General features: G+C 36.1%; 2 protein-coding genes across 12 annotated transcripts in view; both read left to right on the top strand.

Annotated features, from left to right (window-relative positions):
- tnpo1 (transportin 1) overlaps positions 1-10,410 on the top strand; it is a 33,341-nt gene extending 22,931 nt beyond the window's left edge. The window contains exons 17-24 of one of the 4 annotated variants that reach the window (XM_051893082.1): positions 1,137-1,224; positions 1,318-1,416; positions 1,505-1,600; positions 4,829-4,904; positions 6,111-6,210; positions 6,299-6,373; positions 6,456-6,582; positions 7,746-10,410. In XM_051893082.1, coding sequence (XP_051749042.1) covers positions 1,137-1,224; positions 1,318-1,416; positions 1,505-1,600; positions 4,829-4,904; positions 6,111-6,210; positions 6,299-6,373; positions 6,456-6,563 — 642 coding nt within the window. In that variant the 3' untranslated portion in view covers positions 6,564-6,582; positions 7,746-10,410. Of the gene's footprint in view, positions 1-1,136; positions 1,225-1,317; positions 1,417-1,504; positions 1,601-3,336; positions 5,048-6,110; positions 6,211-6,298; positions 6,374-6,455; positions 6,583-7,745 lie in introns of those variants that run through there. The other 3 variants (XR_007930190.1, XR_007930189.1, XM_051893083.1) reach the window with 3 other exon arrangements.
- Positions 10,411-11,198: 788 nt separating this feature from the next.
- Positions 11,199-15,178, top strand: part of fcho2 (FCH and mu domain containing endocytic adaptor 2) — a 43,912-nt gene continuing 39,932 nt past the window's right edge. For all 8 annotated transcript variants that reach the window (XM_051893980.1, XM_051893977.1, XM_051893981.1 and 5 more), the window contains exon 1: positions 11,199-11,420. In XM_051893980.1, the coding sequence (XP_051749940.1) occupies positions 11,388-11,420 (33 nt within the window). In that variant the 5' untranslated portion in view covers positions 11,199-11,387. The remainder of the gene's footprint in view (positions 11,421-15,178) is intronic.

Below are 15,178 nucleotides of genomic sequence, written 5' to 3'. Positions count from 1 at the left end.
TGGCTCTTTGGTCAAAAAAGCTTCCCGACCCCTGCCCTATTCTTCGGTATGGCTTTTATGGCTTCGGCCTTGGCTTTGTCAAAAAACAGTAGGTAATTTGGCTGGGGATTTTTTACGCGGATGGTGGGAGAAAAACACTGACATTCTAGATTTGGACGGCAATAAAATCACAAATTCGCCCCTGTAAATGTTGAAAATACCTTACGTCCCTATGAGAAACAATTACCATCCGAATAGGGCTCAAGTCTGCATTTATTTGATCAAAAATACAGTAAAAGCAGTAATACTGTGAAATAGTATTATTTATTTATTTAAATTTATTTCTATTTTAAAATGTAATTTATTCCTGTGATGGCAGTTTTTTCTTTAGTGTCACAAGATCCTTCAGAAATCATTCTAATATGCTGATTTGCTGCTCAAGAAACATTTCTTATTATTCTTAATGTTGAAAACAGTCGGGCAGCTTAATATTTTTGTGGAAACCATGAATTTTTTTCTGGATTATTTGATGAATAGAAAGTTCAAAAGAACAGCATTTATTTGAAATAGAAATCTTTGGTAACATAAATGTCTTATAAATGTCACTTTTGATAAATTGGATAAAAGTTTTAATTTCTTTCAAAGCAAAATTTTTACTGGCTTATGAATGGTAGTGTACTTTTGGCCTGAACTGTGGCGTGTTTGTGTCAACATGAGTGCTGCAGTGAGTATTAGCAGCAGCTGTTTGCCACTGTATCTAGGTAACGACTGAGGAGAAAAAGAAAACAACTTTTCTGTACAAAGTATTTGCCCATCTAGATTTAACATCTAATCTTTACTTCCACAGACTGACACTTAGGTTTGCCTGCTGCAGATGCATTGCAAGAGATGCAAATAATGTGAACTGCACAGACAAATTTATTTGTGGACAAGCAGCTATGAGAAATGTAATTCGACAATGCTAACTTTATGAAATCGATTCAAATTCACTTATGAAATGATTCATATTCACCTAGTGTATTAGGATTTTCATATCAATTATGAACCGGACCCCAGTCCACCTGTTTAAATTGAGTATAGAAAACAGGCTTGCAAAAACTGCTTTAGCCTTGTGATGTTGCAAAAATAATGGTCTCTTGATTGTTGTATTTTCTCAGGATAAAATGCCAGAGGTTCGACAGAGTTCTTTTGCCCTATTGGGAGATTTGACCAAAGCCTGTTTCCAGCATGTCAAACCTTGCATTGGTATGTGGTTGAACATACTGACACTCAATTTCATCCATCTCTGTTTACCTTTGTTTGTTTGATTGTTTGTTTGTGTTAATCTCTCCTTTCTAGCTAACTTCATGCCTATCTTAGGCAACAACCTGAACCCAGAATTGATATCAGTCTGCAACAATGCAACATGGGCCATTGGAGAAATATCGATTCAAATGGGTAAGAGTTTTATCACCATCTTCAGTTATTCATTTCACTGATTTCATTATACCTTCAAGATTAACATGCTACTTATCTCTCTGCTCAGGTTCTGAGATGCAGCCGTATGTCCTGATGGTTTTACAGCAGCTTGTGGAGATCATAAACAGACCCAACACACCCAAGACTCTGCTGGAGAATACAGGTACCATATGAGGGGTGCTAGACCAGGCTGACCCCTCACAAGAGGTTTCCGCCCTCTTCCTTTCCCAAACTCTCCCAGTCCCCATTCCGCAGTGCTTATTAATCTCCATACAAACTCCAGGAACCGGACCTTACAAGGTTTGATAAAGGTTTTTCATATCAACTAACTAACTGGGTAATGAAAAAGAATAGGAGCAATTTTATGCTCATTTCTTTTACATGCAAAGTCAGTTCCCTTCAGTATATCCTGTCTTCAGAAATTAATATAACAGACCTTGTAACAGTCCAGCCGTGGTATTTACTGAAGTGGATTAATAAAACAGTGAATTCCATGTTAGCAAGTAGAGTTAATATCACCGTAATTAAGTTACAAGCATCAGTCAGTGAGATATTACAAACAATGATAAATGTAAACCAGCCATGAAAGGAGTTTTTTCCATTTAATTCAGAGAAAACATCTAACCTCAAATTAAATCTGTTTTGTGGTGTTTAGATGAATGTATAGCACCTGTACCTCACAAAATATTTCCCAGTTACACTCCACTCTAATTGGACTGCTCAAATTGAAGCTCTAGCCTGAGCCGTAATGGCCGCCGTCATTGATGCCTTTTTTTTAAATGAGGGTGAAGTGTAATGCTCCTAACATACTCCCACAGAAACAAGGGTACTTATAGATGTGTTCCTGTTTGTCGATTTATTTCTGTTGTTTTAGTTACTTTTCTTTTTCAATGTGAATGCATATCTGCCAATAGATGTTGAATGTTGTTTAGTCAAGGACGGCTAATGTTTGATGCAGGATTGCTGATGTCTTGATTATTAAATACACAAAGTCCTTTTAAAAAAATGAAAAGTAAGCATGTGGCATAGACAAATCCACACTGACCATTTTTATAAGTCAGTCTATGAACACACTACTGTTCAAACGTTTGGGGTGGGTAAGATGAATAAACGAACACTTTTATTTAGCAAGGATGCATTAAATTGATCAAAAGTGACAGCAAAGGCTTTTACATTGTACCAAAAAAATCTATTTACCATAAATTCTGTTCTTTTGAATGTTCTATACAAAGAAACCTGAAAATCAAATCACAATTTTGTTTCCACAAAAATACTAAGCTGCACAACCGTTTTCAACATTGATGATAATAAGAAATTGATAAAAAGAATGATTTCAGAATATATACATACATAATAGATTCCTCATTAGTGGCTTGGATGAATATCTATATCTTCAGCAGATGATTTTGCTAAACTAACAAAATACAATAAGACGAAGGCGGCAGCTAACACAACATTAAAAATAAAAGTACTAAAAACATTAAAAAGTACCATAGTCAAAACCCTTTAATATTGAGTTAGTACATATAAAAACACAAACCAACACATTCTCATTTGTGAAAGGTTATTCCATTTCTTCGGGAATGTAAATCTTGGTGGTTTCACAACCAGAAGCTGCACAATGTTGTGGCATCATTGATTTTTACTGTGAGTGACGACATACTGACCGTCCCAAGATGGCGGGCACGTCGACGTGTCTGGAGTGGTCGAATGTGGCATCTACGTATACATATCTATGCATGTGACACTGAAGACTGGCGTAATGGCTGCTGAAAATTCAGCTTTGCATCACCAGAATGAAATATATGTTAAAATATATTAAAATAGAAAATATTTATTTTAAATTGTAATAATATTTCACAATATTATTGTTTTTACTGTATTTTTGATCAAATAAAGGCAGCCTTGGTGAGCAGAAGAGACTTCTTCCAGAAACAAACAAATCTTCCCAACCCCAAACTTTTAAATGGTAGTGTATCCCTTCTTTATGGTGTAGGTTTTATATCATTATTGTTATGATGCTGAGTTTGTCCAATTTGTGAATATTTGATCATCTATTTATCTACTAATTAAAGGGTTAGTTCACCCAAAAATGAAAATTCAGTCATCAAGTACTCACCCTCGTGTCATTCTACCCCCGCAAGACCTTCGTTCATCTTCGGAACACAAATTAAGATATTTTTGATGAAATCTGAGGGTATCTGATCCACACATAGGCAGCAACGTCATTGAACCTTTTGACGTCCAGAAAGGTAGTTAAAAACATTGTTAAAATAGTCAACGTGACTACAGTGGTTCAACCTTAATGTTATGAAGCAACGAGAATACTCTTTGTGTGCAAAAACAAATCAAAAATAATAACTTTATTCAACAATTTCTTCTCTTCCCTGTCAGTCTCCTACGCAGTTGACGTTGTATAGACAATGCAGAGCTTCTGTGTTCTACGTCAGAACGCCGGCTCCAGGGGAGAGACGAAATTGTTACTGTTATTCTCAATGCTTCATAACATTACGGTTAAAACCTCTCGGATTTCATCAAAAATACCTTAATTTGTGTTCTGAAGATAAACAAAGGTCTTACAGGTTTGGAACGACATGAGGGTGAGTAATTAATGACAGAATTTCATTTTTGGCTGAACTAACCCTTTAATATAATAATGGTGGGAAGTGCTTAACTGTGTTCCAGATTCTTTGAATCAGCCCATCCTGCACTGAACTGCGTTCTCTAATGAGCCAATCATCTGCTTTCTGCATGTCTCATTGGACTGTTCATAAATGCCTGTCTTTAATGAGAATGTTGCATAGTTTTGTGTCTCTTAAACTTAGGTCTCCCTCCTCTGTGCCTCTTAAGATCCTGGTGGAATCTAGTCCTCTCCATGTAGTTCGCTTGGCGTAATATGCATTTCTTAAAGAAACAAAAGAGACAGAAAGAAAGACAAGACTTTTCTGTTCTACTGAAGAAATTTTTGTGAGTTTAAGGGAGAAAATCTTATAAAACAAGATTGTTTTCTGTAGCCTCCATCTTTAAAACAGGGATTTGGGAAAAAAAGAACACGCAATCACGACGGTGATGTAGAGACGTTACATAAATTTGGCGGACACTGAAAGTTTCTCTGAGCTGTAAAGAAGCCATGTTTTCTAAGACTCCTCCCTTAAACGAGATCTATGTTTTTTAGTGTCATATTTTACATTTGACCCTGTAGTCTGGGGCTGTGAAGAGCACTAGTGAAATCTTGTGTTTATTCTCATACACAGATTCTGTTGAGTTCTGTTTCTGAGTTGTCTGTTTGTTTGTTTGTTTGTTTGTTTCTTTTTGTTTTCTCCTCCCCCCCTCATTCGCTCATGTCTTGGTTGGCGTTTGGTGCTGTATAACCGTGATTGCGTTACCTTAGCAATAACAATTGGTCGTCTTGGTTACGTTTGTCCTCAAGAGGTGGCACCCATGCTACAGCAGTTTATAAGACCCTGGTGTGTATTATTCAATCTTTTATTTCATTCATTTCCTCTTTCTGTCTATCTTCTGGCTTTCCTCCCTATGGTTCTCTCTCTTTCTTTCCTTCTTTCTCTCCCTCGCTCAGTCTCTCTCTCCAAACCTTGTCCCATTGTTCTTGAAAAGGCTCCTGCTTTTCTTCATGCCTTGTGCTAGTATAGAAACGTCCAGAATCGCCAGCATAATATTTATATCTTCTTGCGAAAAAAGCCATGCAAGAAGACACAGTAGGAGGCCTATTCAAGACATTTGAGAGAAGGCATCCCTCTCTTTCGCTCTACCTTTCTCTCTGTTCTGTATGATTCAGTCTAAATCATTGCCAACCATGTGACTAACCCTGTCCCTCTAGGTCTTGTTGTTTAATTTGCCTCAGTAGCACCTTCATGTATTCTCAATTGATTTATTTCAGTTTTCACTTCTGTTTTCGTCTTTTATTGTCGCTATCTAACTACTAATTGAGTGCATGGGGTAATATCAAATGCTTGCTGGTTTCAGGAAACAAAAGCGCTAGTTATCTATGGATAAAAAGAAGAGAAATGGAAAAAGCATTTTTCCTCCCCATTAGATGTGGAGTCTTTTAGCTGCATGATTCTATCCCGGAATGCCTGCCCCAAAATGTGCACTAGTTTAACTCTATAAACTAGCAGCTGAAAGAATACATGGTGCTATATAGACATTGTATTTGTTGTATAAGTATTGTATACTTATAAAGAAGTAGGTTGTTTTACCGCAAAAGCAGCTGAAGATCTTTATAAACATTAACATAATTACTTAAGAAGGTAGATGTATGTGATTAAGAACCAATGATATTAATGATTAAAAAAATAAGAGTTAAATTTTCTGTAAAATTATTGTGGGATTGTCAGGAAATATTGCAACAAGCTGAACTCTTCAGGTAAACCCAAAAGCTACTTTTCGGTTTCAACAAGAGAATGTTTTCATTACAAAGAAGATTCAAATTTTGGTTTCTCTTACTATTCTCATTTGTAAGTCACTTTGGAGAAAAGCGTCTGCTAAATGACTAAATGTAAATGTCGATTGACAAATCTCTGTGATTTAAAACGTTTGCTCGTCCCAAGGTGCTCTGAGGTGATAGTCATGATATTTTGTTGATTATGTGTTAGTCCACAAGTAAACTAACCGCACAGGCTTGTTATTTGAAAACTGGTTCTTCCCCTCACTAGGTGCACCTCTCTTCGCAATATAAGAGACAATGAAGAAAAAGACTCTGCGTTCAGAGGAATCTGCACCATGATCACGGTCAACCCTGGTGGTGTGGTGCAGGTACGACACGATATTCTCAGTAATGTCTCTATGAGTGCTCTGGCAATCGAAAATGATCCTATTTGTTTTCTTTACCATCCCTCTTCAGGACTTTATATTTTTCTGTGATGCTGTAGCATCCTGGATGAACCCAAAAGACGATCTTCGAGAAATGTTCTATAAGGTATATGAGTCTGTGAGTTGGGAAAAACCTACAAGATGATTGTGGACGCATGCTTCATACTTAAGTGCGTGTTCCCTGTTAGATCTTGCATGGGTTTAAGAACCAGGTTGGAGACGAGAATTGGAGACGCTTTTCTGACCAGTTTCCCCTTCCACTCAAAGAGAGACTTGCAGCCTTCTATGGGGTGTAGATGTTACCTGATTGAAGAGGTAAATTTCCATGAGATTTTCTATAAGTTCAATATATAATGTCTTATAAATCTTTGATAAATAGGCCTGCATGCACAGTAAACTTCATATATATATATATATATATGAAGAGTTCAGATACAAAAGCCGCTAAACGCCGCCTCTGTCAAAAATGAGATAATGATATTGAGCGAATGCTCTCTGCACATAGTATACATTCATCAAATACTTTCGCTTCAAATATGCTAAATCCCAGCGTCAGCCCATTCAGAAATACCGATTCAGAAATAATCTTTGGCAGAAACCACTAAATGCCACTTCCCTTTGTCAGCAAAAGAGGTGCACTTAGATGTTTTTGTTAAATACCAATGAATTAACTAAAGTGACATTTTTGAAAATAAGGCATTTCAATAACTGACTAATAACCTTTTCATTACCATTAAAGTGAAATTACTGAACCTAAACATTGGAATCTGGTAAAAAAAAAAAAAAAAAAAATGCTAATTTAAAAGAAAACATGTCAGACAGACTTTGATTGTTTGCAGTGGAACTCTTCTTTTTTAATATATTTAAAATGTAATTTATTCCTGTGATGGCAAAGCTGAATTTTTAGCATCATTACTCCAGTCTTCAGTGTCACATGATCCTTCAGAAATCATTCCAATATGCTGATTTGGTGCTCAAGATACATTTCTTATTATGACAAATGTAGAAATAAGTTTGTAACATTTATATGTGTCTTTACTGTGACTTGTGATCAATTTAATGCATCCTTGCTGAATAATAGTATTAATTTCTTTAAAAAAAAATCTTACTGACCCCAAACTTTTGAACAGTAGAGTATATATTTTGCAGATTTTTGCAGAATTTAAAGAGTCAATTTAATTATTTATTATGTTAATTATTAAATTCTGCACATTCTATGCCATGCATGTTCATTTAAATATTTTGTGAAACTTTATTAATCTTTCAATAAGGTAGCTCAAATTTGATCAAATTTTTGTCCATTCTACAGATTTTCTCCCAATGACTAGTTGACATACCATTTCCATTACATAAACCTAAATTCATAAATGAACCTTTAATGGTTGTTATTGTAAAGTGTTACCTATATCTATTTACTAATGATACTGTACATCTACTGAAATCTAATTTTGTCTCTTTGTGTCTTGTCTGTTTTTCAGCTTATTGACTATGGGAGAGGATGGGAACCTCTGATACCCAGGGCATATGTTGCCCTTTTCCTGGGGGGAAGGGTGGTCTAGCAGGGGAGGGAGCCATACGGCCCACTGGACCCCTGTAGACGGGGTGGGAGGGAAGTGTTAGCTAAGGCGCTAGTCGACGACACCTCGCCAAGCCAAACCAAAATAGGGAGGAAAGCTTTTTCATCATGTCATAACAATCAACCATGAGGGTGAAAACAAAATACGTTGTTAGCGTTCATTCACCAGGGCACTTAATGTAACGGGACATCCAGGGGTTTAAAAAAATCAAAACAATGACACAAAGATATGTGTAAACTCTGTATTGTTGCACTCCTGACATAGGAAAGTGCCTGGAGACAAGCTCTGAAAAAACAGTTTTTTTTTTTTTTTTTTCTGGACTGTATCATTTAGAGGGGTGGGTGTGATGTAAATCTCAACTGGACTCTAAGCATAAGTCCCTATGCATGGGGTGATGTAGGGTATAGCTCGACTGCATGAAAGTGTGCAGACTGTATTTTGTGTGCCAGCAATGCACAGCAGTAGACGGTAAACATTTAAAGACAGTAAATGCTAAAAGTGTACCATATTTTAGACGCTCCGTCTAAAAGGTAACACAACGTAACTAGAAATGTAAGTCCTCTCATATCATTGATAGTGAAAGGGTTTTCATCTTTGAACATTTTAGACTGGCAGTGATGCGAAGATAAAGGAAGAAAACCGGAATGGCTGCATAACTTTATTTTTTTTCTAAATTTGTCTTGGTAAATTATGTTAGCATGCGCAAAACGAGAGGGAAGACTCCATATTAACACAGTGAGGATGTTTGAACAGTTCAAACATCTGATTCATCGCTCTGTGCGAGGCTTTAATATTCCACAGTCTCACTTTCCAGCGTGGCGTGACATGGATCCAAACTAGTGAACCTTAAACACACCTTTTGTTCATTTTTGAGACATCTGCAATTTCTTTTTGCTTAGTTTGCTCAGAGCATGATTTTGAAGATGCTTGTAATATCTGTTTTGACTGATCAGGTTAATCTGGATGTTTAGTTGTTTGATTTGTGCATGTTGGTGGCCCAATGAGCAATCTGTTTTTCTAGCCCCCCTCATAAAGACTAGTTTTAATAATGTGTTTTTTTTCCACACATACGCAATAGGTGACCATCCACATATTGCTTTTGTGACTTTTATTTAGTTTTGTTACCTCGTGCATGAAGTTTAAAAAATGTCCCACGTTGTGTTGTGTATATTCCTGGACAGTACAGTGCTTGTAGAGGCAGTATTTGTGTCCCTCATGTGAATTGTAGCAAGCCTTAAAATGTCTGAATGTATCCCAGAGTGTGAGGATTTAGGTATTAAAAACTTTGTGCTTAAAAGTTGCCACTACTTTAGTCTCAGACAGACAAGACTGATGTTCATACTCATCTGGAGGCCTGTGAAACGGTTCTTTTTACCAGCTGAGAGACTTTTAAGGATGTAAGCAGAGAAATGTTTTACAATTTTAGATCTGAACACCATGGGATACTGTCAGGTGTTTCTGAGTCTGTGTTGTGCTGGTATGTTTCTGCAAAGTGTTTTTATTTTCTTCCGTTTGTCTGTCACATTCCAGCTGTTTTACATTTGTAACCGATTAGGGGTCGGAGATTCTTCTGACTAAAAAAAAAAAAAAAAAAAAAATGAAAAGAACAAAGAAAGAAACGATGTGGGCAGATATTATGAATGTTAAGTGTGTCGTCTTACACTTATGAATGCTGCTATGTGTTGTAATTTTCTACTTGAATATTTTATTTTGTAGAGACCTCAGGAGGTATGTTTACTGTTTTTTTTTTTTTGTTTTGTTTTGTTTTTTGCTGTTTTTATTAATGTATGCCTTTCTCTGCTGTTCATTCTCCCATGTTTCATAATAATAATAATAGAGCAATTCACTCTAATCCATTTTGCTGCTGGTGAATATCCTTTCTAACTGGCATATTTTTGTCACTCTGTCTCCTCGTAAAGGAATGTAAACCATTTTTTTTAAATTAGAGGAGATATAATATCAGTTAGTAGACACTCATAAAGCTTCATGTGGGGATAATATGGAAGAAACTGGCCCTTATGTATGTGAACACTTGTTATTTATGAAATATAAATGCAGTATATACTGTATCGCCTTGAAGTTAAACTTGAGTTTTTTGGGGGGGTGGGGGTATAAATACAGCCATGAGACTTGGAGATTGCACAGTAATGAATCTAATGGTTTTACTTTTTTTCTCTCGTTTGCTTTTTGTGAAGTACAAAATGTAAGAACCTAAATGTTGTGTCCCCACCCTAAACTGCACCAACTGCTGTATAGTTATATGTGTGGAAATTAAGAAAATGTAATAATGAAGGAAACCTTTGCTCAAAAGCTCCCTATTTCTGGTCCGAGAGCAATTTCATTTATAGTGATTTTTGACTTTTATTTTATAATCTGATTTCGAAGAAAGATTAAAATATAGAAAGTAATCATTTTTAGGGGCCACCAAATATTTTGGATCATGCAAAGAATATATATTGTACTGTAGAAATTTTGTAATGATATTTGTATGACATTGTTATGGACGTGAGGTTGTTTCACTGCTTGGATCTGTACATTGATAAGAATAAACCCTTTTCAAAAATCACTGATTACGTTATTTGTCCAATGAATTTCAAAGACAAGTTTGGAAATGCAGGGACTGATTCAAATACCTTTTTGTGTATGTTCTGGCCATTTTCTTTTTACATTTAAGTGCATAGTAATTTCAGCATTTTTAAATTACCCGTTTGGATTATCTTTAATACTAAGAGATATACCGGTAACGCTTTACAATAAGTTTTCATTAGTTAACTACTTTAGTTAACATGAACTAAGAATGAACATTACTTCTACAGCCTTTATTAATCTTAGTTAATGTTCATTTCATTATTTACTAATACATTAATAAAATCAAAACAAAAGTCGTATTAACATTAATGCACTGTGAACGTGAACAAACTGTTTTTATTCACTAACATTAAAAAAGATTAATAAATACTGTAACAAATATATTGCCTATTGTTAGTTTATATTAGTTAATACATTAACTAATGTTAACAAAAGACCTTATTGTAAAGTGTTACCGATATACCTGCTACACAATTCATTTATAAATATCCTTAAAAAGTATATTTAATTGATACTTAGTGTCCACGATTAGTAGCTCATTACAACTGTGACCTTTCAGTAACATCTCGGTAATATAATATATCCACATTTCGTAGCATAATCCCATATGATTATTATACCAGGAAAGAGTGTCTAAGGATTTGAGTTTTACAGTGAGAGACATGAAAATTACACGATTGCATCATGGGAATGCAATTCTTGAAACCGCCACCAGCGTCACTGTTTCTTTGTAATAATTATCTCAATGAAATACTAAATAAGTGGAGGGGTGAAACGCAAGTGAGGAGGTGGAGTCGTGTTCAGAGCATAGAGGAAAACCCAGCAGAAGAGCAGGAAAAAAGAGGAAAAACCACCAGACACAACAACATCGGGGGGAGGACGGTGGATTAACTGAGCCAACTGAGGCAATTCAAATTAAGAAAAGCGCCGCTGTGAAGAAGGGAGGACAGCAAGATGATAACGCCCTATTTCCTGGAAAATTTCTGGGTAGGTTGTTTATGCTGTGCTTTTATTTGGCTTTGCGGCTTAAAGACAACTCTTCAGCACAACGCGTCTGTCATTCTGTAAATTGCTATGATATGCTTGATTTCTGGGGCTGTTCTTCGTGTTTTGATTCACACCGGCCGTTGTTGGGATAATACCGGTAAAACATGTTCGAGGCAAGCACGAGAACATACTGGCCTGTTGCCCCCTCACTTTTCTCGGAGAATGCCGTCCAGCTAGACCGGGGATTGGGCCTCATTACATCCATCTGACAGACAGCCAACTACGTTCCACCTCCGATCAATCTGATTGGCTGTTGTCAACGTCTTGGAATTTTAATGATCCTATTCTGCAACACCATTGAATGTTACGGCTGTCAATCACAATGCTGTCCTGCTAGTTCTTCCGTAATGAAGTTAGACTGCAGGCCAGAATGTTTTATAAAGTTTTGTGTAGAATTATATAATTAATTAATATGTGAACCATCTAATAATTAGCCCCTTCTCTATTCGTGTTTATCGGTTTACTATCAAGTTTTACCTCATCAAAATATGCTTCCTTATCAGACATATTTGCTTCTTAAAGGGACACATCACCTACAAATTCTGTAATCATTTACTCACCCCAAACCTGTATAAGTTCAATACAACGCAAAATGAGCTACAGTTCAGCCAAAATGAACATTCTATCATTTACCCACTGTCATTTCGTTCCAATATGGCTCTCTTCCTGCCATGGAACATAAAAGAAGGTATTTTGTATGTTTTTGTCCATACAGTGGAAGTAAAATGGTTTGGTTACCAACATTCTTCAAAATATCAACTTTTGTGTTCTGGAGAAGGTATGGAACAACATGAGAGTGAGTAAATGACAGAATGTTAATTTTTGATTGAACTATTGCTATAACAATCTGCCTAACATCTCATTTTGCATTGTATTAGTCATACAGGTTATGGAACAACATGAGGGTGAGTAAATGATGACAGAATTTAAATTTTTTTGGTTGACATTCCCTTTAAGGACTGACAACCTCAGCCTATATTCACTTTTATTGCGTCTTTTTCTATTAATACAAGTTTAACATTTCCTTATTGTGCCACGGAAGAATATTTTTTCATTTTTTCACTTTAAGTAGAATGAAGGTGTGTGATTTTAGGTGTGATCACACACAGTCTATCTTTATCTCTTACATTCCACAGACACCAAGAATCTATTCACTTTTTAAATAACCATTTCCCCATTGTGCAAGAAAAGTTATTGAGGATTTTTGTTCTGATTAAAGTTAATTCATTACCTAAGTGACAGAACAGATAAAGCCTAATGCAGTATGTGAGCATCCCAGAAGATTCCTCTGTTGTCATGTGCCACATATGATCATGGTTTAACCATTAAACAGCATATGACTGCCACAAGTGTTGAGCTGAGTAGGGTGAGAAAGTGTGCAGTTGGAAGCCGTGACTGTCAAAACAGGAGATGGGGGGAGCTGAAGAGAGATGAGGGATTGCAGAGCTGTGGAGTCTTGTTCTCAATCAGGTCTTTGTGTTGAGGCCTCAGTGAAACAGGGACGCCTATGATCAGCTGTGTGCTTGTAATGCAGGGCACAGACATACACGCATACACACACATATACCCCACACACAGAGAGCCGCACTCCTTCACTGAAGCTGTCAAGCTCAAATTAATGCAGGGAAGGGGAAGACTGTCAAAATAGTCTTGATATTTATCTGCCATGAAATCATCATCATCTCTTGAAATCAGTCTTCTTTGCCCTCCAGCGTCTGCCGCCCACAGTTGTGACAACTCACCCTAAACCACCCACAACAAAGGTGTGTGAAGGAAACCTCCTAGTCTCGTTTCCTTCAGAAAAATACATCTAACCACATATTTCCTCTCATGCCGAAGAGCACCGTGTGATTTTTTTTTTTTGACCTTTGCTGATATCTTACATTCTGCTTTGTTGGTTTTGTTGGTGGTTGTTCAGACTTGTTACAGTAAGAAAACACCTGCTTACGGAAATGTATCCGGTTGAGTCATACTGCTGATATTATCATTTAGTTTCTAGGTGTCTAGGTCTTCATGAGAACTCATTATTTTTGTTTTTTTTATGTATGGTCGTGTTAGTCATTTGTAGAGTCTAAAATGTCAGAACAGTTATTGATAACATTTACATGCACGTCATTTTCCGATTACATTTACAGTAATTCATTTAGCAGATACGGTGGCCGAGAGAGCTCAACACACTGCAACTGAAGAAAACTCATGCAAATAGAAACCCCCCAGCAAATTAAGAAAACATCTTCATCAGTTTGACATGTGCTGCAAATACTCACAATGCAACCAAATACAGAAACGTGCTGCAAATACTCACAATGCAACCAAATACAGAAATGTGCTGCAAATACTCACAATGCAACCGAATATAGAAACGTGCTGCAAATACTCACAATGCAACCGAATATAGAAACGTGCTGCAAATACTCAAAATGCAACCGAATACAGAAATACACTGCAAATACTCGCATGCAACCAAATACAGAAATGTGCTGCAAATACTCACAACGCAACCGAATATAGAAACGTGCTGCAAATACTCAAAATGCAACCGAATACAGAAATACACTGCAAATACTCGCATGCAACCAAATACAGAAATGTGCTGCAAATACTCACAACGCAACCGAATATAGAAACGTGCTGCAAATACTCACAACCCAACCGAATATAGAAACGTGCTGCAAATACTCACAACGCAACCGAATATAGAAACGTGCTGCAAATACTCACAATGCACCCGAATACAGAAATGCACTGCAAATACTCGCATGCAACCAAATACAGAAACGCGCTGCAAATACTCACAATGCAACCAAATACAGAAACGCGCTGCAAATACTCACAACGCAAACAAATACAGAAAAATTATAATGCTTATTATTATAATGCTATAATCCTTATAATAATATAAGGTGAGGTACACTTCATACATCTTTATTAAATAACTTTTTACAAATCACATCTTGTGTGCGTCTGCACTATAAGCAAGCTGCACAGTTGACAAAACTGTCACTTGTGGAGGCAGCCTTGCATTGGCACAAAAGTTTATAATTTGCACATCTTTTTAAATCTTGCCATTTTAAACATTCAGCTTGTGAGTACCAAATTGAGTTTGTGGCCAATTGCACTTAAATGGTCAAATACACACAAATGTATGTAAAATGTTACCGTCTTGGCGAGTATTCACGTAAACACAGTCGGTTATATCTTAAGTGAATGTTGAGGAAAAAAATCTCATGTGTAACAGTATATTGGATCTTAGCAGCCTATAAATAAATAAATGTTGCTGTCTGTGTCATTTAATGTTAATTAAACAACAAAAGACAAGAAGAATAAGTGAATAACTTTTGTAACTTTAAATGTAAGTATTCCTCTATATTTAATTTTTTTTCAGGGAAGGCTATCCAGTGTTATTTTACATTTCCTATATTTTGTTTATTTGTTCTTATTTTATTATTGACTGTTTACTTGTCTTTTTTATAAATTCAATTCAAATTTTGAAATCAGGCTTGTGCTTTGTGTAAGATATTGTGCAACAAAATGTCCCCTTTGTAAAAACAAAAATGCATTGTGTGATCAGACATTTAGGTGAGATAATTATATTTTTGAAAAATGTCCAAAAAGACATTTTTATATACTCCCTCTAAAAAAAAAAAAAAAAAGGTGTTTAAATGTGCCATTGGACATCTTTGTTTTTTAATGCATGT

The sequence above is a fragment of the Ctenopharyngodon idella genome, chromosome 5, assembly GCF_019924925.1.
Source record: "Ctenopharyngodon idella isolate HZGC_01 chromosome 5, HZGC01, whole genome shotgun sequence".
NCBI lineage: Eukaryota > Metazoa > Chordata > Actinopteri > Cypriniformes > Xenocyprididae > Ctenopharyngodon > Ctenopharyngodon idella.
Note: the sequence above shows the minus strand (reverse complement) of the source record. Positions and strands in the feature narration are given on the sequence as shown.